At 43.4% G+C, this 23,250-nt stretch overlaps 2 protein-coding genes across 6 annotated transcripts; both read left to right on the forward strand.

Moving 5' to 3' along the window:
- The first annotated feature begins 1,027 nt into the window (after nucleotides 1–1,027).
- On the forward strand, nucleotides 1,028–11,578 carry sufu (suppressor of fused homolog (Drosophila)). Of its 3 annotated transcripts, XM_076743708.1 has the most exons (13): nucleotides 1,071–1,119; nucleotides 1,223–1,398; nucleotides 1,784–1,918; nucleotides 2,253–2,389; nucleotides 3,896–4,038; nucleotides 4,425–4,510; nucleotides 5,072–5,144; nucleotides 6,728–6,884; nucleotides 7,035–7,137; nucleotides 7,526–7,660; nucleotides 9,174–9,312; nucleotides 9,423–9,491; nucleotides 9,572–11,165. In XM_076743708.1, exons 2-13 carry the CDS (start codon nucleotides 1,250–1,252, stop codon nucleotides 9,659–9,661), a joined length of 1,416 nt encoding a protein of 471 aa, XP_076599823.1. In that variant the 5' UTR covers nucleotides 1,071–1,119; nucleotides 1,223–1,249; the 3' UTR covers nucleotides 9,662–11,165. The 3 variants fall into 3 exon arrangements, with proteins under 3 accessions (XP_076599822.1, XP_076599824.1, XP_076599823.1); XM_076743707.1 differs by having other exon boundaries at nucleotides 1,028–1,398; nucleotides 9,572–11,578; XM_076743709.1 differs by having other exon boundaries at nucleotides 1,035–1,398; nucleotides 6,731–6,884; nucleotides 9,572–11,578.
- A 1,009-nt stretch (nucleotides 11,579–12,587) lies between these two features.
- On the forward strand, nucleotides 12,588–22,577 carry trim8a (tripartite motif containing 8a). Of its 3 annotated transcripts, XM_076743872.1 has the most exons (8): nucleotides 12,588–12,901; nucleotides 13,319–13,360; nucleotides 13,447–14,049; nucleotides 19,192–19,287; nucleotides 20,014–20,247; nucleotides 20,514–20,545; nucleotides 21,071–21,186; nucleotides 21,288–22,577. In XM_076743872.1, exons 3-8 carry the CDS (start codon nucleotides 13,480–13,482, stop codon nucleotides 21,944–21,946), a joined length of 1,707 nt encoding a protein of 568 aa, XP_076599987.1. In that variant the 5' UTR covers nucleotides 12,588–12,901; nucleotides 13,319–13,360; nucleotides 13,447–13,479; the 3' UTR covers nucleotides 21,947–22,577. The 3 variants fall into 3 exon arrangements, with proteins under 3 accessions (XP_076599987.1, XP_076599986.1, XP_076599988.1); XM_076743871.1 differs by lacking the exon at nucleotides 13,319–13,360 and having other exon boundaries at nucleotides 12,624–12,901; XM_076743873.1 differs by lacking the exon at nucleotides 13,319–13,360 and having other exon boundaries at nucleotides 12,857–12,897.
- Nucleotides 22,578–23,250: the final 673 nt, after the last annotated feature.

Genomic DNA, 23,250 nt, shown 5'->3' on the forward strand with positions numbered 1-23,250 from the left:
TTACTGTTGCTCTACTCATTACACGCATTCAGTATTATGAAAGAGATGACACTGGCATGATTGTCTCTTATCGGGGAAGTAAGCATGCTTTGCTTTAACATTTTCAGAGTGAAGATCTATTTTGACTGAGCTCTTTGACTCTACAAGAAATGTTAATGATGCATTTCATGAAGAGGCTCTGACTAAAGTGCTCCTTGACGTACTCTCCTTTATAAAATGTTTACAAGCAACCAACGGTAGGAATACAATTTTCATGTTTTTCTGAAACCATATTGACATACATAAAACAGAGACTAATAAAATATGATTAGTTGCAGTGGTGGAAAGTAGGGCCTGATTAAATACATTATTCAGGCACTTACTGGAGCACCGTTTTGAAGGGCTTTTGCTTTACTGAAGTATTTCCATGTTAGGCTACTTTGTGGTTCGACCTATTTCAGAAGGAAATGTCTGAACTTTTCTTCTCTGATTCTGATTTATATTGGATCCGATCATAAAACATGACGCATTTTTACAGATTAAACAACCAAATAAGGTTAAAATTAGCTCCACTTGCTAACAGGTTAATGCATCTGTATTTTCAGTCCAAGGATATTATATGTGATACTATACTCCAGCAGGGGCCATGTTTATTCTTGATGAATTGTTTAGATACATTAAGTACATTTTGATGGTCTACTTCTATATTTTCATTCAAATAGAAATTTTAATGCAGGACTAAAATGGACTATTTTGACATTTTCGTATTGCTACTTTCACTCAAGTAAAGAATCAGAGTATTTCATCAATCACTCATTAGTTAAACTTTTCTTTAAAAACATTTGGCACATACGTCCATCACTCCCCCCCACCCAAAAAAACCCCAAAAAAACTTTGAAGTCCCGTCCCAGAAATCACAACTTCCTACTGTTTCATTTACAGTGGATTAGCCAATTATAAGCATCTACAAATCCACACAAACCTAAAATCTCATTTCCCATTGGCTAATGGAAGCCGTCAATCAAGACGTCACGATACTCAGCCAACCAATGGTTAGGTGTTTTTTTGTAGGTGATGAGCAACAGGCTGTGCCCCTGCTGAGTGTACCATAACGATCAGGGTTAAACGTGTATTTTGCTGGTTAGCATTACAATTGGGAGGCCTTTATGGTTTAGGTTTGTCTCATTTTGTGTAACTGGGGGTAGATAGCAGAAGATAACTGCATATACGGTGTTTTTTACAGAGTAGCCAGATTTGTTCGCGGCCTGGCATGGATGAGGCACGGCCTACCAGTGGTGCTCAAGCCCACGGGCTGGTGCCGCTGTTTCCTCCTGGACTGCAGGCTATCTACGGGGAATGCAGGCGACTTTACCCCGAACAGGCTAATCCGCTTCAAGTTACAGCCATTGTAAAATATTGGTAGGTGTTCCGTTTTGTTGTTGCGGGTCTGACACGTGTGTAAGTTAGACACTGAGTTTGTGGAAGAAGTTTATGTAGCTAGTGATGGCTAGCCAACAGTTAGCTTAGCTGCTAAGCTAACCTTTCAGCTAACTACATCTTGAGACCATACTGGAGGTATTTCCTGCCATGTTTTGGGGAGTTTGGGTATTCAATAACGTTGCCAAACTATTACAGTCTAATAAAACACATTTATGTAAATATATCTAACTACATTTGTGCAAGTTATGGCCTCTCGGCTAAGCTAACTGTCTTTACATATGTGTTCTGAATAGTAAACACAGTTCAGTGATTAAAAACAGCTTTTGGTGGTTGTCTGATGGTTTTCGTTTTATGCTTCTCACAGGTTAGGGGGACCAGACCCGTTAGACTACATCAGTATGTATAGGAGTATGGGCTGTCCAGCTCAGGACATCCAGGAGCATTGGCACTATGTCAGCTTCGGGCTGAGTGACCTGTACGGGGATAACAGGGTTCATGAGTAAGTAAACTAATGTAACAGCTTGCTTGCAGCCAACTTGCTCGATCTGAATTCATTTTTTCATTTTAGATTGTTAAAAACCAGGGAAAACTGTACTTAACATCAAGTCTTGCAAACTAAGTATTTGCTTATGCTAGGAGCCCTTTAAGAATAGACCACCTACTGAATTACATGGCACCTAATGAGCCTCTATTATTCTACTGCCTGCTGTTGGTCTTGACAAGCTTTGTAATCATCACAACCTTAATGCATATAACAAAGGAGTGAAATACAGCTTCTGAAGGGTTTGTTTACCTGGTTTCTCACTGCATGTGTGCATGCGTGTGAACATCAGATTCACAGGAGCAGATGGACCCAGTGGGTTTGGCTTCGAGCTCACCTTTAGACTCAAAAGAGAGGTGGGAGAGACAGCACCACCAACCTGGCCAGCTGAACTCATGCAAGGCTTGGCTCGCTATGTGTTCCAGTCAGGTAAGAGTATAATGAAACAAAGTAGTACTTATGTTTTGCATTGAGTAAGCAACATATTAAAACACCTCAAGGACAAGGCCAAAGTAATTTAGTGCCATTAGTGCCATACTCTTGTTAAACTTAAGATTAGTTTGAACCAACAACTTCATTGTTGACCATTTTGCAACAATAATGACGAAGGATTTGGAGAGTACATACTCTTAATGAATGTTCCAGTGATAAGAGAACTATAAAAAGTATTAAAACTACCAAACATTGGGTATTGATATATGATAGCAAGCATTGTTAAGAGTTGCATGCATTTTTCTTGTTTTAGTTCAACTTTTGGTTATTAATCAGACTAAAGATTTGAGATGTTGTTTCAGACTCTGGAAAAGCCATTTTTTGTTATTTACACATTTTACGGAGGAACTGGTTAATTGATTAATCAATGAAATAACCAACGGACTAAGAAGTAATGAAAACAGCCCTACAGTCTTCATCCTCCACCTGGAAAACTTGTATTAAAGAGTAGTGGTTTGTGTTTCTATTTAGTCAGTTTGTTAATAGACTAGTAAATGATTTATCTGCAAAGGTTTTGATAGAACAACTCCCTTCGGCTGCAGTTGCCATGCCTCCTCGTCACGTCTTTGTGAATGTGAAGAATGTGTTCTTTGTGAAGGTAGCTTGTAATTCCAGTAATATGTGTAAAGAGAATAGAATAGGGGAGTCTGCTGCAGGCAGCAGTCCCAGGTTTAGTGCATATCATGTTGTTTGTTGGAGCTCCGGGTATTGACAGGAAGTCTAATTTCCCCTTTCTTTGCCTTTGCCATTTATGAAAACAACCCTGTTAAAATGGTAAGCAAGACCATCGTTGATGTGTGTGAACGTATACTCTGTGTGTAATGGGTATATACTGTGCTGCTAAGTTCTTTAAATCCTTCAGTTGCATATGTAATGTGTACAAGAAAATGTGATGGAGGGGGGAGTGGGCATTTAAAAGCCACACAGAAAGAGAAGAAGGCTATTCTCTCCAGACTCCCCTCTCCTCACCACCCAGCCCTTCTCTGCTATCCAGCTGGGGTCAATTTGCGCTTGGGTGGGCTGGGCTCCTGAGCTAAATGAATGCTGATTCCTGGCCGTCTTCCCCCTTGCTTTTCTCCTGCAGCAAATCTGGACTGGGTGCTTGTTACCTCCCAAGCAGACACATTCCTCAGATAGAAATGTAGTTCTTATGCTTTTCTCGCCACAACTGGATCTGGATTTTTGTCTCTGTGTCTCTCACTTATTCTCCTGCTCATCTGTGTCCCCTCTTTTCCAGTTACTGTGACTTTCCTTCAGATTTTCTGGTCTGTTGGATAATGCAAAGTAGAAAAGTAGGACTACTCCCCATTGGTGACTGAAGGCACAGGGCCAAATGCACTCTGCAGACAAACACTTGTGACATGAGCGCATATTCTTAACCTAAAACAGCATATTTTGTAATACTGTAAAGATTAATGCCTCTTTTGTTCTTCTTTTCTATAGAAAACACATTTTGTAGTGGCGACCATGTATCGTGGCACAGTCCACTAGACAACAGTGAATCTCGTATCCAGCATATGTTGCTCACAGAGGACCCACAGATGCAACCAGTTCAAACACCATTCGGCACAGTGAGCTTTCTCCAGGTGAGTTCACGCATGTGATAGTAAGATAGTGTAAGTAATTTCATATCGAGCACTTCTGGGATCTTTTTGCATCCTAAAGTAAAGCAGATAACAGGAAACTTGGACTGAGGAACTGCACAAAACAAGGACCAGCATTAGAAGAGATGAGCATGACAGTAGCCCTGCAATTTAATATGCAGGACATAGTTAGTTTGTAGAATTCGGCAACAAAATACTGAACTAAAATCATGAAAGATGCAAGAAAAACTTTGGCATTATCGAGTAAAAAATCAGTTTCTTAGATCTTTGGCGCTCATGAATGTGTGTGTACTCATCTCTTCTTTAACTAAGTTAAATGAACAGCAGCAGCAGGCCACACCTTTCATGCTCTGCACTGTCTCCTATAGATTGTGGGTGTATGTACAGAGGAGCTACAGGCGGCCCAGCAGTGGAACGGCCAAGGCATCCTGGAGCTGATGCGTGGAGTCAGAGTGTGAGTGTGTGCAGCAGGAAATGGATCGGGGAGATTTTAAAATGATACTTTACACGTTGGGCTGTGTTATTATTCTCTGATTTTATTTTGTTTCTCAGCATCGTTTTGCAAACCAGGCGGAGTTAGTTAGTTCTGTTTCGAAGTGTACAGCTGCTGTATCAATATAGATGTCAGTCAAGCAATTCTAGTATGTGTTTGGATGCTCCTCATTTATATTTTCAGGAAATGTAACTTAACACATGCTTTATGTCGGTATCTTTTTAGCGCATTTGTCCGTGAAAAATTTGCTGTTGACATAATAAGACCAGATCTGTTTTCGTTATATGTCAGCAAATCAAATCTAGATGGCTTCACCATCTAGTTTAACACAATATTTACACCTACCTCCAAATGGTCAGTCACTGAACTGAAAACACTGTCACTCAACACCACTCTAATGTAATGTGTATGGAGTCCAGTTTGACAAATGGAGTGTAGCTACTTGTTCATTTATTAACTCTGTGTGTTTAACTTGAGGTTAATGTTGCCTGGGACTCATGTTGATGATTGTCCTATGTACAGAGCTGGTGGCCCCTGGCTAATCACAGACATGAGGAGAGGGGAGACCATTTTTGACATTGATCCACACCTACAAGTAAGGCTTAATTAAGTTCTGCATACATTGCTCAGTGCAACATATTCTATTAAAAATACAATATTCTTGTGTTCCACAGCTGCTTGTGTATTATAGATTTTGAACACGCATAACATTTTTTGGTGTTCTGTTTTCAGCAGCATTGATACAGCTCCAAATGTATTATGATGCTATTGATTGTGTCACACCATCACAGTCTACTGTTGTGCTGTGCAAAGGGTTCATTGTGAAGCGCTGTCGATGGAGAGATGGTCAGCAAAAGGAATTGGGTGAAAAAGTGGAGCAAAATTGTAAGGAGTTAAGTTTAAAGTGACCCAAAGGAACCCGATTGTTCATATATTAAGATATAAATAGATGAAAGGAAGCTTTTTATAACTTGCTGTGCCATCTGGAACGTGCCTGGAACAGGTCAAGGATTTGTCCTGGATATCAGCGGCAAAGCGACCTTTACATCTATAAAGCATTTTAAAGGGAACCCTTTGCAGGGGCTCCTTCTGCACTATGGAAAAGTATGGAATTTGATTTTAGTACAAACTTAATTCCAAAAGAATTGGGATGCTGTGTAAAACACAGATAAACAGAATGTGATAATTAGCTAATCCTTTTTGACATTTACTCAATTGAAAACAATAGAAAGACAATATATTTAATGTTTGACCTCATCAGCATCATTGGTTTTTGTACTATAATCCTCAATTTGGATCATTCTACAGGTAAACAGGCTCATTGGTGACAGGTGGTAGTATCATGATTGGGGATAAAAGGGGCATCCTGGAAAGGTTCAGCCATTCACAAGCAAGAAGTGTGAAGTTCACCTCTTTGTAAACACATGATTGCATAAAGGATATTACTACACGAGCTCAGGAACACTTTGTAAAACTGTTGTTGGTAAATATTTGTGTCTCCAGGCTATTGCCCCTGTTCTGCTTTCAAAAACGTTAAACTCTGAATTTCTTCAAATAAATTGATCACACAAGCAGAGTGTTTTTCATGGTGTTTGGAGGATGTGGCCAGCGCAGCCAAAATGTTTGCTTCAGTGAGCGCTGACCAGAGCAAGCTTGACGTCAGCGAAAGCAAGGCAGGAAGTTTGGTGTGCAACTGAATGCACACTCATATGCAGAGCTGCCTCTACGCTTGTAAGCCACAGACTGCTGAATAGCCCTGCCCCAAGTGCCTTATAACTACAAAATCCAGACAGCTGTGACCAAATTAGTTTGAAAAATATGTGGCAGTGTCTTTGAATTGCATGTAGACTGTATAAATAACATTCATGTTAACAGCTGGATTTTAAAAACATTTATTTCAATAATGTGTGTCCTCAGATGGCAAATATGGTCTGAAAAATGTACCGACAAGTCTGGAAGAGTGTGGAGTTTTGAAATGGGAAAATGTGTAAGAACCCTGTTTATAGATAACGTAGAGTAACTTTACCACAACGTGAACACCGTTTTGCTCTCTGACAGTATTTTGCAACCCCTGTTGACTATACAGTAAATCTTTATGTGGCGTCTTGTCATTGCTGAAGATTTTAACCCTATGTGAGCTAGTGTTAATGATTGCGTTTATGTTTTTGCTCATCTAAGCAGGAGAGAGTTGACCAGGGTATCGAGACAGAGGGCTCTAACCTGAGTGGGGTCAGCGCCAAGTGCGTGTGGGACGACCTGAGTCGACCGCCAGAGGACGAGGAGGACAGCCGATCCATCTGCATAGGCTCACAGCCACGGAGGCTCTCAGACAAAGGTATGCAAAGTCCCAAAGGAGTGAAAAGAGTTGATCCTCTAATTAAGACCAAGAATGCTTAACCGATCTGTACACAGGAGTTCTGGTTTCATGATGTCAGCGGTTCATGATGGGATAATTCCACGCTGATCTTTGTCTGTGTGTTGACAGACACAGAGCAGATCAGGGAGACCCTGAGAAAAGGACTGGAGTTTAACAGCAAGGCAGCGCTACCGCCAATCAACAGCCAAAGACCGAACCATGAAAGACCTCAGTGAGTGTTCCGCCCACACACCAACACAAGCACACTAGCATGGGTTCAGCTCAGCGCAAGGGTTGTACCAGGATAACTCCCTGCACCGTGTGCCGTGACTCACAGCACAACTGACATTTGAACCGTTATCGCCATTGTTTCTTAGCTACTAACATATTATGGTGGTTTGTCACTAATCTGTTGCTGTTTCTCCCTGGAAGTCGTTGCTTCTTCCACAGAATCAGGTAACAGCTGTGTGAGCAGGGTTGTGAAATCTGTGCCCGCACACTCCCATAAGCAGACAAAGGCCAAGTAGCTGTTTGTCATTCTCTCGCTGCTGATTGTACCATATCAGACTTCCTCACTTATACGTCCACTCTTTCTCTTCTCTTCTTTGTCTGCTTCTCAGGAGCCGGAAGGACAGTTTGGAGAGTGAGAGTTCAGCGGCCATTGTTCCTCATGAGTTGGTCCGAACACGGCAGCTGGAGAGCGTCCATCTTAAATTCAACCAAGAGTCAGGCACACTGCTGCCCCTCTGCCTGCGGTACTGCACCAGTCCCTCTCCTACTCTCACACACGATATTTACTCTTTTGGAATGTCCCTAAGACAGACCGATTAAAAATAGTCCAAACGTTTGCGTTGGGTGAGTGTGGGAGAATGTCGAATAAAAGCACAGATGACACCAGTTTGTTAGAGGTTAAAAAGGGGCTTTCTGCTAGTCAGACCCAAACTCATATTTTCCTCCACCTACTTTCACTTTGATGTCTGTTCAAAGTGTGGAAAAAATAAAAAGGTAGTTTTTTTCATGTGTCCAGTGCTTTCAGTTAGCCGAAGTGAAACCGTTGTAAGTAGGCGTAGATGTATCCTGTGACATGAATGAAGGGACTGTCATGCTTTTGCTGCCGGTCACTTGGAACTTGAAGGGTCTGGACTCTGGTCCTCTGTATTTGTCTGGCATGTGCTGTGTAAATAGCTTTGCTGTTTTTACCTCTTTCCTGGCCCTTCGCTAACTGAAGAAGTCAGGTAAAGGTTATTTCTGTACATTGACGCCATAATCGATTGACTGAAGTCAACGCAGGTCATGTACAATAACTGGCTCTCTTAACTGCTCGCCCACTCCACCAGAAGTGTGTCAGTGGGCAGGAAGTGGTTTTAAAAGGACAAAGGTCATGATCCGCTGAATTAGAACTGTGATTTCATAGTCCTCATAGTGTCAACCAACTTGCATTGAAGTTTTATCCTCCGATTAGTTCTGTCTTCTCAAAGTCACGCACCTATGGCTGATGACTGTGTGGGCTTGGTTTCACCTTTATTCGGAACATGTGACATTTTTTTTGGAATGAGTTTTCACAGACAAAATACCATCGGAGCAATTACTATTCAGAAGGAACTGGAGGCTTTTTTCTAAATGCTCTTCTGCGCACATGTGACATGAGGAAAAACCTGCCTCGTGTAGGAGAGCACAACACCAGAGTTAGCTGAAAGGGAGACCTTTTGCATAAGAGAGGGAGAGAGGTGCAGCACAAAGGGCTCAATTATGTGATGCCAGCATGGGGAACCATTACGTCAAGTTACCTACGAACTCTCTGACTTTTAATATGTGAAAATAGGTGAGCATTTTACACTAACAGACCCCTCCAGACCCAAAGGAAGACGTCTGTGTTGGGGCTCCATTATGGCAAAAGTCAGAATCCCATTATTTAACACATTTACTTATTGACTTTGGAAACATGGTGCGTTTATTGAACTTTAAAACAAACCAAAGTGAACTGAACATGCCACAGCCTGACTGAGTGTGGGTTTGGGCTTTTAGGGAGGGGTTGAAGCGCATTGCTGTAAAAGAAAGGGGTGCGCTGGGTTTATCACACAAGACAAAATGAGAGTATAATTACCCAGCCCCAGTCTCCATTTTCACCACAAACCAAGTTTCTTGAAGTATATGCAATGTTCAGTTTCATTCTCACAGTAATTGCACATATTTTTGTCCTGGCATTGTTTTTGATCAACAGGTGAATCCCGTAAAGCTTCATACTGTCCTGTGTTTGATCTTTTTCAGGGGCCGGTTGCTCCATGGGAGACATTTCACCTACAAAAGTATCAATGGAGACACAGCCATTACCTTTGTGTCCACGGGAGTTGAAGGAGCTTTCGCTACTGAAGAGCATCCGTATGCAGCCCACGGCCCTTGGCTTCAGGTACACACACACACACACACACACACTCACACACACTCTCTAAGTCATAGTTTCCATGTGGAGCTTTTGTGATTAAGGCATTTATTTGACCTTCTTTTCTCCCTGTACAGATATTGTTGACTGAAGAGTTTGTGGAGCAAATGCTCGGGGATTTACAGGAACTTAACACTCGCGAGGAGGTAAGAAACGACCCGTATATTTTCAGTTTTTGTTTGCTTGCCTGCTTGTTTTACCTTATATATCCTTTCTCTTTGTTTAGACAAAGTTACCAAAGGAGTACAGCTGGCCAGAAAAGAAGCTGAAGATCTCTGTACTACCAGACTCGGTTTTTGATAATCCACTACAATGAGACGCTTAATCGCTAAATAATACCAGCAAAAACACACGCATACACGCACACACACACACACACACACACACACACACACACACACTCTCTTCCTGAGTGGTGGATCATCATGAACAGGAGAAGTCCCAGGACATGCGGCGACCCTGCACAGATAGGTTGTTCCCACAGCGGACAGCCGGAGACTGTTGAAGATGATCCGACGGACGATCGAAACACTTTTGCCTGTTACTGCATTCTCAGACTTGCCCCACTGTTTACAACATTTCTCTGAAGCCTGAGTGCTTTTGAGAATGTCAGATCAGCCTGAAACCAGCCTGTCCAGATGGTCGACCTGTAAGAACAATCATAGGTGACACACTAGCTGTAGGGCAAAACAGGATGTTCCTCCAGTCAGGCCTGCCAAGGTCTGAGGTCCAAATTATACGTCACTAATACAGTTGAGCACACATCCTGTGATCACGACACACAGTGTCCCAAACGCTTCTGGTTGCTGTTCTCAAAAACGGTTCTATTTATTCCACTGGCCTTAGAAAGGATGGAAAAGTCACGTTTTTTTCTTTTTTTTTCCCCAATTGAGCTCATGTATAGTATTTACAAATGCTGGACATTTTTCTCTTACGTGTTCGTGGTCATACCAAAGTTTTAACTGTTGGCAGTCCACTGCCAGTACTGTCTGTTTCTCAAATGTGTCATGATTCAGTAATAATCGGCGGGCTGAACTATGATTCAGTCTTACTTGCTGCCTATTCGTCTGGGATTATCACGAAAGCACCTGAACTGTTTTCTGAGGTATCTGGCAAATGCTGCAGGTATAACCACCTTTTCTCCCCCGTGCCAAGAACGCGACTCTCATATTGAGTAATTATTTCTTTGAACATGTATTCTCTCACGCACAATGATGCGTGCTTAAAAGTTATGAAATGTAATACATCAAGTCCTTTGTAAACGTTCAAAGGCTGGTAATCCGTGTTCAGTGTCCTCTCTCAAGTCTCGTCTCCAGTGGCCACATAAATGTGTTTTTTTTTTGTTTTTTTTTTTTAAATCAGTTGGACCTGCTTGAAAGTGAGTCAGAAAAAAAATTCCTCAGTGCCTTGAGTTAAAAAGGACCACACAGTCTCTGTTGACTCTCAGTGTTGCCTACAGCGTCTTGATTATGAGACATCACTTCGGATCAAGGCTGGCTGCTGTGCTCATCGTTTTTTTTTTGTTTTTTTTTTGCCTGTTACTGTCATTGCATTCCAATTTAACACTAAAACAGAAAAAAACTACTTTTACTACAGTGTCTTCTTACAAAAATGTACTCTTATACAACATGTGATGGCATCTTATTTTGTTTCTTTTTTATTCAGAGTGACAAGTGTAAAGTTTAGGCATTGTTCATATGCTGTTTTGTAATTCCTATCTTATTGACTGAACTGGCTGATTGTAATCCCAAGTGCATTAAAGAGTGTAGATATTTACACAAATAAAGCTGCAAAAGTAATGCAGAATTACAAAGGAACTTATTCCATTTCAAGATTTTTTTTTTTTTATGTCTAAATGGTGAACAGCTGCATATATGTAGGGCTTTCACCCGGTGGGCTTTAACCGTCTAACCACTGGGAACATTTCTGGGTTCAGGGTCTTGGACAGAAGGAGCTGGGATCCGAACCAGACCGTCTGCTCTGCCTGCTGAGCTGCAGTTGCCCCTTTTTGTATGTACAGTATATTGAGATAAACAGGATTATGACATTTTATATGTCCCTACAAATACATATAATGTTATGATGAGCATTTAACAAAATTATTTCCTATAAAATACATAGAAATAAAATGGCACCTTTTTAAGTGTTTAGAAGTAGAAAACCCATTTTGCTGGTGTTAACCTGTTCTATATGGTAATAAAACCTTTAGAAATGTTGGTTATCTCTTAATAAATAGTCATGGCTTTCTCACTTTCCTATTACCTTTGCAGTTATAAATGACAGACATTAATAAGGGTCGTGGCTTTCTCACTTTCTCATAAGCCATATAGTCTATATTTAGTCTGAGGTTACAAATGTCAATGAGGTGTTGGTAATGTTTTTGCATCCGGTTGCTCTACACACCTTTTTCCACAAGGCAAGTGGCCTAATGGCCCATTGGAGTGGTCCTCCTAAACCTGGATTACCAAACCCAGGGCCCCAAACACAGAGGGGCCCTGGAGCCTCATGTTCACGTGGTGCATCTTCCGTTGTATGTTGTTTTAACCACAAACCAACACAAATGAAGTATTTTTGTAGCATTGGAGCACTGTTTACTCTGCGTACGCTGCACAGAGGGCCGTGAACTTCCTTTGTATTTAACACAGCTGCAATGGCCACCACCCTCATCTCTCAGTTACACTGTGAGCCAGTGAGCAGCTCCTGTTTTCAGTATCCTACAGCAAGCTAGAGTCTGCAGATTTGTTGTTCTCATCAGGGTACATGGCTCATTTTGTATTTCTTTTCATTGTTTCAGAACAATAATATTAAGAGCACTTGAATTATATTTTTTGTTTTATCCACAGAAAAAAAATGACAAAGATAATGACACACACATTCAGATCAGATTCAGAGAGACTTTATTGATCCCTACAGGAAAACTGTTTTGTTGCAGTACGATTAACACACAGTTAGAGAGAGGGATAAAAAAAAAAAACTGCTATAAATATATATATATATATGGCACTAAATACACTTTGTCCACACAAAAGGAAAGCTATGAGCGATTCAGTGTTTCTCCTCCTCACTCACCCTCTCACTGGCCCCTCGGGGCCTCCATCCTCCCCATCCAGGGCTCCTCTTTACAGCAGGCGGTGGTGCGGGGTGGGGGGGGGTGCAGGTCACAGCAGTGTCTCCCGGTCATTTGCCGTCTCTCCGGTAGAGTTTGCTGTGGCCGTTCCGCTGCCTTCCTCCTCTCGGCTCCTCCCCGTCTATTTATCAACTCTGTGACGGGTCACGTTATCGGAGGGGGGCCGTCGGTGTGAAAGCACTGAGCTCCCTGCCGACGAGTCACAGTCTGCCTGCACTTACCATTAAATATTACTCAGAGAGTTGACGGGAAAGCGAAAGCCGCTGAATAACAGCCGGGAATCTGAGAAAATCCCAGCGTGGAGCGGAACGTCGGACAGACGGCTGTAACCTGAGCGGAGGAGCCGGGGCTCATCGCGGGCTGGATGCGAAGCTCTACGGCGTTATAGGTGCACCGGAGTCTGCCGACGACATGGAGAATAAATAGTTGGTAACGTTGGTTTTATTCCATAAGAATACATCTGTTTCATTTGAATAGTGTAGTGCTTTCTTGACATGAGGCGTGAAGAGTGTCTTCACGTTAAATAAGAGCCCAGCGTGACATTTTATTAGACGGGGTCCCGTTTCCAGCGTCACTCCGCAGCAAGTTGTCACTTGCTCTCAAACGCCACAGCTTGTATCGTCCTGTTGCGAATTCCCCAACGCAAAAATCCACGAGTCGGATCTGAAATGAGCATTGTACTTAATGAGAACTGTTTTGTCATGACTGTAGTTTTGTGTGGCTTGTCGGAGTTTGACTGTGGTCGCACTTGGTTTCAGTTAATCTTACCTGTTCCTCTAAAGTCAGCAAATGCTCCATTAGCGAATTGTGTTATTGTAATGCACTCCTCTTCATTTACTCCCAAAGATTTCCTCCACCTGTGGGTTCGCTTTTCCCACATCTTTTTGTGTAAGTAAAGTAAAAGTAAGTCTGTGGTAATATTCAGAAGAGTATTTCATATTTACAAAATAATTCTCAGTTTTTGCTCCTTTTAGTCACAAAACGTCGGTTTGGATCCAGCTGAAGTCATGGATGCAAGTTGGAAAAACTGCTTCGAAGAGGAGCTCCTGTGTCCCATTTGCCTGAATGTCTTTGAGGAACCCATCCAGCTGCCATGCAAGCACAACTTCTGCAAGGGTTGCATCTCTGAGGCTTGGGCCAAAGACAATGCTGCGGTCCGCTGTCCCGAATGCAACCATGACTACGACCAGAAACCCACACTGGAGAAGAACTTCAAGCTTGCCAACATAGTGAAGCGGTTTAATGCCTTGAACACTGAGAAAGTCCCTGCCGTGCTGCACTGTATCCTCTGCAGACGGGGCCCCCCGCTGCCCGTGCGGAAGGTCTGCCTGCGCTGTAAGGAACCCTGCTGCCAAACTCATATCCAGACGCACCTACAGCAGCCGTGTGCAGCCCCGGGACACCTGTTAGTTGACGCCGAGGAGCTGAGTGCTTGGACCTGTCCCAGTCATGAGGAGTACAGGCTGCTCCACTGTGAGGAGGAGCAGGTGGCTCTGTGTCCATTCTGCTGCATCTCTCACTGCACTAACCAAAGACACACGGTCTGCGATGTGGATACCCAGCGCATACAAATGCAGGTACGTAAATTGCACCCACGCATACACCCCCCTGCTCACCCGTTCACTCAGCTGACAGCAGTCACAAGATTTGATAGATGCACTTTCTGCCACGGATTTTTCTTTGAATCTCAAGGAAGCAGCCATTTCTTTCAGTTCATCAGTCTATAAAGGCCTTCTCTCTTTGCCTCCGCCTTTAATCTTATCTGATGTGAGAGGACTGGACAGGTGAAAGCCACCCCTCGGCGTAGATGAGCGTGCACACACATGCACACACATGCAGACATACGTCACACACTGCTTTTAACCTTGATCAAACCACACATTCCACTCCGCCACGCCTTCACATTAGCCGCCCTGTGCCCTCGGGTAAGTGCTGTGATGCAATCTGCATCCACCGGAAATGATGACCCATGTGAAGCGGGGGCGGATCCACATGTAGTTTGTTTGTGTTAGCTACCATGATCTGTTTCGGGATCTGTTGATGAGGTAATGCGCACTAGCAGGGCTTTAGGGGCTGCTAAATGAACTGACATCCTGCTTTTGAGAAGGAGATGTGGTGATTTGTGACAATGTTCACGAGCCAAGTTTGCATTTCAGCTTTTCCCAGGAGCTGGAAGCTGAATCAAGTGAAATGTTGAGGGAGGCAGGGGCAGGAATGAAGGGAGGAAAGTGGATTCTACAGTATGTGTGTTAATCTAACTCACAACAAGTGACTAATGATCTGTCTTGGCAGGGTTGACCTCAAGATGCATGGAGGAATTCGCCTCACATGAGGCCAGAGTGTCATGGCTGTTCTGTATTTTCCTCACTTCTATACTGTTTTTCAGTTCGCTCTCTTCTCTCACGTCTAATGTAAGTGGTAAGGTGTAAAAAAACAACCACCCACTCTGCCTCATACACATTTCTTCCCTGTTCCTCCCTATCTGTGAAGGGGTGGGAGTGAGAATCAGATTAGTTTTAGCATCTGCCGTGTTGCGGTCTTGTTGATACGTTCGGTGATCGTATTATTCCAGTTGGGAAAGTTACAGGCGCATTTCTTTCCAGTGTGTGCATCACAAAGTTCTAAATCTGTTGAAGTCTTCGGTGCAAACTGTTGCTCTGGTTCGGAGCTATTATTGGGACAAAAGATGTCTGTTCAGCCCTTTCCACAGCTGCTCTCTACACACACACATGCACACACCCACCCATCTTTCTTTTCTTTTCCCACTGCATGTTTGCAGGGTAAATGGAGTTATCCAGAAGTCAGAGGTCCTGGCACTTCTCACATTAACACCGTCCATGCTTGGGCCTTCAGACACAGAGTGCACTCTAATATTGATAAATGTGGCAATAGGCAAAAGTTGGGCTTCTTGAAGTAATATGAAGCCAGAGTGGCTTCTCGTCGTTACTTACTGAAAGGTTGTTCTCCTTGACAGAGCTGTGGTCTATTTTGGTAAAAGGACTTTAAATTCCCTTGGCAGCACTCGTGTTGCTTTTGGGATAAACAAAGAGGGAAAAACCAACATTCATATCTTTGGTTATCTTTGGCTCTCAAAGGAGGCTTTTACAGTAACCTTTTGCAGGCGTGCTGGTAATTTCAAGACAAGAAAGGCAAAGTAATATAATCGTAATGTCGTCCATGGGACCGGCGGAGGAGGACCCCTCCCACACAACCTCACCTTGGTTTTCTCAGGCACCTCAGCAGGAAACCGTCGCTCATGGAAGCTCTGCCGTTTGCAGTTTCTTGTATCTGGGCTGGAGTGAGTCAGTCCCTCAGAATGCTGAGGGCAGTCCATTGACATCAGACGTGGGGAATAGTTGTCAGTTGATTGTGAAAGAGGCTCTCTGTTCATTGAGCCTGAGGCTCCTCATTTAAACATGAGCTTCCTGGCAACCCGCGGGTGTCTGGATGCCTAAATAGGACAGTGGGGAAAGTGATCATTGGCGGGTTTAATCTTGATAAAGGTAGGCTTTCACACTGCTACAGAGAGATCAGCAACCAGACAGTTCCCTCCTGTCCCCTTATGCTATTTCAAGCACACAACAAGACAAGAAGGGAATTGGAGGAAACACGGCAAAATGAGGAAGACACAGTTGTTGAGCAGAAACATGCAGGCACAGAAGAGCTGTTGCCGTTATGTGAAGCCAAGTCACATAAAGCAGCTCATGCACCGTTTACGATAGCAACAACCCAACAAAGTGGTCTTTTCTGTTTTCTGTCAATACAGCAGTCACACAGAAGGTACTGCTGAACTGCACTGAGTACAGACAGTGATGATTAATGCAAGAGTGCCGTCTGAAAAGTTTTTAAGTGTTGAGCACACAGTGCATGGAACAAGAAACACCATCAGCTAACTGGTTACCAAGTGAGCTTGCAGGGCAGAGTCAGTCATTACATGTGATATCAGATTGTTTGGAGAGGACTCTGTAGCTAAACTGCCTGCATGAGCAAGATGTAATACAGGTGTGGGATGTGTTTTCAGCATGTGACAAGGAGGCACAGACAAATATGTGTTGAGTATATACTGTACAGGACATGTGCTTCAAGTGTTTCTAACCTAATAACATGGAACATTAGCTGCTAACAGTTCCTAGTTAGCCAAAGGGTGCCTGCTTGTGCGTATCTTTAAGGCCTGACACACATGATGAATACACGCTTGGCTTCAGTGCATCGTTTAAATGTTTTCGCAGTCTTCTTCTCCTCCTCTTTCGCTGACAAATGGCTGCATTTTCCCAAAGATTAACTCCACCAACTTGCCGCCTCAGCCCTGTGCTTGTGTTGTGTGTCCTCATCGGTGATGTATTAAGTAGGACTGGATGTGCTATGATGAAGTGGCCAACCATTCATCAAACATAACTCGCTCACCCAGCGCAGCTGTCTTAATAAATCTGCAAGCCTTGTGCATGCTGCTACAACATGTGATACAAACAGTACAAGGAACTTACTCGTCATAATGTTGCTCCATTGTGCCATCATGGTTCAAAGTGCAATCGCCGGTCAAACCTTCCTTCGCTCGGTTTCTGACCATGAATATGAAAGAATCAGAGTGTAGCTGTCAATTACATTCCTCCAAACTGAAAATTTAACATCATACAATTACCTTAAGGCAGGCTTTATCATTTTACGATGCTGAACTTGCTTCATCAGCTCAGGTTCGTCCCCATGTCTTGTGCTCAGACCTCAGCATCACAAACCATGAAGTATGTGATTCGTCCTGATTTCTCTAGGGTGAACTCCCATTAACACTGACAATCAACACTGCAATGTGGAAGCAGCAATTAATGCACGATCATATTACTAGAAATACAGTTTTCTTATAAGCACTTAAAGCTGCACTAATCAATATTTTTATCTGAGCAACAGATCAAATGGCTGTGTAATGTGAGAGTGGTTTGACTTTGTGACAAACTCACAAAGAATTATCATCCAGCTCCTAGTCCCCACACAGCTCTGCAGCTTTTTAGCATCTTTCAGTTCATTGTTTTGGTTTTATGGCCTTGTGGCAACTTTGCTGATTTGGTCAAACTTGCTGCTCTCATCAGCCACAGCAGGCAGATAGAGAAAAACCTCTGAGAGGAGGGTTAGCAACAACGTTAGCAACTGACATTGCAGAGAATTTAGTCACTAAGAAGCCAGATGGGAGTTGGCGGAGACCAAAGCAGAGCTACAAGGAGAGTGAATAATAGACCTGCATTTGCATTTGACCTGTTCTTTGTTGTTAAATTTTAATGTTGGTCTGAGTCTGCTGGATGTGAAATCAGCCAACTGTTAGCTAATACATTCACCAGCACCGTGACATGGTGATGATGTGTCAAATGTTGAGCTTTGGCCCAGAAAAAACATTTTATGTGGCTTTAACAGTTTAAATACTTGATTCATTTATTATGTTGTTTTCTCTTAATAGTGATTCCATTGACAGTCGTCCCAAATCTGTCGCATAAAGCAAAGGTATCTTAAATTGTAAAAGGTGAATTGGAGAAGAAGCATTTCTGCCTTTTCACAGGTGACAAACCATCAGTACTTCTCCACTAAAGAGGACGCTTTTAACGAGTAAGTCAGAAGAGGATGCAGCATTATCTTTTTGTCCTTTGGGTGTTTTGTTTTTGAAACTAGACAGACTGTTGGAAGTGTTCACTGTGGTGTAGCGTGATGGCCAGTTGTTGTACATAAGACTCCATGAGTGTTGTAAGCAGCTGAAGAGGCCTGTTGCTGTGATACCACAATGTAGCTACCCTGAACCTCGCTCACTGGAGACCGCAGGAATGTCCTCGTTCTCCCCATCTCTCTCTCTTTCACTTCAAACTTTCTCTCGGTTGCTTTCACTCTCTTTTTGTACGTCTGTCTCACTTTCTTTCTGTCCGCTCTTGGCATGTGCGAGCGGAGCCCCACAGCACTTTGCCTTTCCTGCCGTTCCCTTTTCTCGCATGCACGCTCATGCGGGGGGGGGGGGGGGGGCAGACCCCAGCGTTATGCACACAGACATGACAATCTGTCACTGACACGGAGGCCAGTGCAAACAATGGGAGCAATGCATGTGGCAAACTGAGAAAGCAGAGAGGGGTAGAGGCAGCCCTGCTCTCTGCTTCCTCCCCGCTCCCTCACATGCACATTAGCTTCCACATATAAATACATACACAAGGGTTTGTTGCCATGACAGCAGGTTTGCTCTTACTTGAGCGCGGTGAGTTTCCCATGCAGACACAGTTCATTAAAAAGCGTACCTGCCCTCCCCTGTTCCTAGTTAGCTGTCAGCCCGTGACTGCAGATTGATTTCCATCTCCTGCAGTAAATGGAGAAGGATTATGTTTACCGACTCTTTTTACTGGCTTCTGATTCAGCCCGCAGAGGAAGTAGGCCGGTCCCGACAATAGACTTCACCAGCACGGCCCCTGTTAAACTACATCAGAGATGTATTTGTGCAATTGTGTTTGCCTTTGCTGGTGCTCTCCTAATGGGTAAATGCACGAGGTTGTCGCTGGCAGCTGTTTCCTCAGTCTCATCAGGATTGTGGAGGAGGTTGTTTCAGTGACTAATGGACAGCCCCCAGGTTTGCTGAGGTCACACCAGAGGCCTGAGTTTTTCAGAAAATAGCGTGTATTTATTTATTTGCTTATTTATTTTAGTCTGTCTTGTTGTGGTTCATCTGTCCAATCCATCTCTTGCATGCCATCTCTCCACAGGCCATGCTAATGAGGCAGCAAGACAGACTGGAGGGTCGTGTTCAGAACGTCGATGAGCAGCTCACCAAGCTGGAGTCCGACAAGACGCTGATGAAGGTGCAGCACCACACACACACACACACACACACACACACACACACACACACACACACACACGTGGTGAAAACTTACAGGGACACCATTCTGAACTGTACAGGTCCTTGTGCTCTAATTTTGTCTACACTGGGCTGTAATGACGTGACTCGGTACCTTTGTTATCTGTTGGAAAATGAAAAGAAAATGTGATTTATCTCTAGCTTTGAATAGCCAGTGTATTATGGTGGAAAATGCATTTTAGAAATGACTCAGTCCTGAACAAGGAAAGCAGAGATTTCACAAAATGAGGTAAGAAAAGATCTACTTTCATATGCACTAACTGAACACATCAATTCATTACTGTGTATTGATGCATGATTTGTTTGTTTTCTTCATCCTGGGTCTTCAAATGCTTTCTGCTGAATGGTGTTCAAGATAATTTATGTAGATTAGATGCTTATGCTAATAAATTGCAGAAACAGTTGGTAAAAAAGGCAAAGTTGTCTTTTTAAAATGGCACTCCAGCATTTTAATATTTCGCTTTCAGGGCACTCACATGAGGTGGATTAAAGAAAGAGCGGTCAAACTAGATGAAACCAAAAGGGATGACCCTTCAGTAATGTTTGTCAGACTTGACAAAAGCTCCTCCAGAGCCACTGAAGGCACAACCATTATCACAGGCTGGGCTGTACTCTCCATTGCTTGTAAATTAAATGAACTCATGTCCAACCTGTCCTCTCTCCACAGGACGCAGTGTCTGAACTGAAGGAGCGTGTGAGAGCGCAGTATCAGAGGATGCATGCGCTGCTCGAGTCAAACCAGGCTGAAACCATGCAGATGCTGGAAAGCACTTTCACCATGTACGTGAGGAAAAACTCCCAACAGGTTCTGCAGCTCAACGAGAAGCGCCAGGAGGCGGAAAAACTCCTGAGCTCAGTACAGACGTTCTTCCAAAGATCAGACAGCATTAACTTCATGAAGGTATAAATCTGCTCTTCTCTTTCATTTCTTCCACATGTGTTCATGTCACACACGTGATGCACACACCAACTGAGAATGGTTTACAGTATCCACAGAATCAAGTGTTGGATTTCGACTGTCACACACAAACATTGATGCACATACACATTGTACACAGGCAGACCACAGCAGGCTCATTGTCTTCGTCCTCCTCATAGCAGCTGTTAGTGAGACCTTTACAGGCAGATTAATGCTGAATGACTTGTGTGTCCTGTTGTCTTTCCCAGAACACGAAACCTTACCAGCTGCTAATGGACAGGTAAGCATTTCTATTTCACTTCACTGGTACGTGATTGCATTTCGTATTCATCAGCAAGCAACTAGCATCTGTTGTTTGTTATTATGTTGAAGGGTTAGAGATCGTGGTCACTTGATGCTCCTGTGCTCTTTTCTTTCCACAAAGATCTAACTTTCTTTGAACTAACCAGTGACGCTTTCATACGCACTGATTGAATAATCAAATACTCTCTTTCCAACCACAATTTAGTTTTCATATATTTAAAACCAAGGAATTGTCCATGCAAACGTAACCTTTGCAAATTGGGAGAACCCTAGCAAATCAAGAGAAATATGCATTCAACTGCATGTTATATCTCTTCCTATTATTCACATAATCCTAATCAAAATGTGCATGTATAAATGAGATTGTTGGACGTAAGGTATACATCAGTCGAGTGTGCTTCCAGTCAAATAAAACTCAAAGTTCAGAATGCGTCCTTGACCAGGGATGTAAACGGTTTATTGAATCTAGTCACAGTATTTTGCATTTGCGTCTCTTTTTTAGGTCAAACTCACACCTGACTGGTGCCATCCCTCCGCTCAGAGTCGGTCAACTCAACTCTCATCATTTGCTATCCGAACTCTCAACAAGAGAAAAGAACCTGCGGAAGATGTTGGAGGGTAAGAAAACGTTGCTAAATAAAGATCAGTGAAAAATGTATTTCTGTAACTTCTGTCAGAAATAACTTCTATCTTTCTTCACCGCTTCTTGCCGTTCTCAGAACCATTCAATGAGGCACCCATTCTTGAGATTGTCCAGTCTCACAGCAGCTCTGCTGGCCCCCACATGGGCACTAGTTCAGGACTGCAGAAGAGGAAATACGGCATGGCTTTCCTGGAGAGTAGCACAGCAAACTCCGCCTCCCAGAATCCTCCACCGTTGCTCTACAGCAGCAAAAAACCCTTTCTCGCTGACCAGAGCCATCATGCTTCATCCATGTATTCCTCTGAAGGCCTCTCCCAGAATCCTCAGGCTGGCCCTGGCCATAGCCGACTCCTTGACACTTCAGCCCATCACATGGTGGGTCTAGGGTCCAGCTCTAGCCACCACTCAGGGACCATATTCCCCCCCTCCCACTTCCCCGGCGGAGGGGCCTCGCAACAAGCCATGTATGAGGGGAGGAAAGTACTGATGTGCACTCTTAATAACTGCTGCTGCTCCAGGGCCCCCGCTGCTCGTGCCCGGCCTCCGTACCCAGCGTCAGACTCCTTCCCCTCCATGACCTCTCAGGAGTTTCCCCCACATGCCCCGCTGCCTGCAAGCCAGCCGCTGCAGCATTTTCCCATGAGGGGGCTGATGGAAGCCTCACAGACAGCCAGGCACCCTGACTTTTACGGGCTGTACGGCCAGTCTTCAACCAAGCATTACGGGACCAAGTAATAAACCGCAATCAGCGTTTGTTCCGTCGTATTAAATCAGATTTGGCATCAGAATTTCCATATTTGCTTTTCGTTCCTTTCCGTTTATGTTCAGAGATGTGTTGTCAGTTTGTGTCTCCAACACGTCTCCTCGATAATGTTATTTTGACATTTACTTGACCCCATTCTGGGAAACCATGCCCTGTTAACTTTGGTAGCCCTGTTTACTTCCTCAATCACAGTGGACAGTAGTATTGCTCCAATTTGACAGCACAAGTTTGTATTTTTATTTATTTTCTGTTTCAATTCGACTGGAAGTGCTGGTGTGAATAACGTAGTCTTAAATCCATTCAAGCAGTCAACTAAAGAAACGACATATCCTTCATCACTGGTCCTGACATGGGACTCCAGAGACTTCAGTGCCTAAAAAGACTGTTAACACGCTCTTATTGTACTTATTGTCCTAGCTCTTGATTATTTCCTGCTTGCGGCTAAAAGCATGCAGGGAGCCTCTCCATGCACTCCAAAGTCCATGTGGCTTTAGAAACACACTGGACTACAAATGCTTGTCAGGTTTTTCATGAATTTTTATACAAGATTATGAATAAACCAAAATCAGTGGAAAATATTGAATAAACAAGCATATTAATTTACTGTTTTGTTGTATCTTAAGCATTGGTTTCCAGATTTTAATGCAATTTTGTGGCCTTTTATCCGTGATTATACAGTAGTCTGTGCTCTAAACCCAGTGACACATTTGTTATTTTAAGCATCATGTTTGATTATAGTTTGAAGTCTGCTTGGACTGAGGCGCACATTGCGTGATTTGTTTAGGTTCAGATGTTTTACAGTTTGACTCACTGGGTTATAGTTGAAATGTCAAAGCTTCCTGTGAACAAAAAAAAAAAAGAACAACAGAAAAGGCCATTATTGCGTTGCATCCCACCCTGCAACTCACCCACAATGTGTTCATAGGTTAAGGCTCTTAAATGTCAAAACAAGACACTGCCTGACCACATGTTTGAGATCTGCTGTAGTCAGAGGAACCTCAGAACACGGCGGAGGAGGTTTTGGACAATGATTTGTTGCAGACTGGGCCACAGCAGGCCCATTATCTGCCAATTTAGGACAGTTCACTTCCTTGTCAACATCCTGGTCTGGGGCAAAATCTCTGTCTCATCCCTCTTTGTCTCATTATTGGAGCTTGTTGTCAAGTTAGGTCAGAGAACAGGAATAACTGATGAGCAGAACCTCCCTCCCTTCGCCTCTGTCTCTTCCTCTCCAGGGGTATCGTTTGCCGGGGCTCGGTGTGGAGGAGGAGGAGGA

This window comes from Chaetodon auriga, chromosome 11, assembly GCF_051107435.1.
Source record: "Chaetodon auriga isolate fChaAug3 chromosome 11, fChaAug3.hap1, whole genome shotgun sequence".
NCBI lineage: Eukaryota > Metazoa > Chordata > Actinopteri > Chaetodontiformes > Chaetodontidae > Chaetodon > Chaetodon auriga.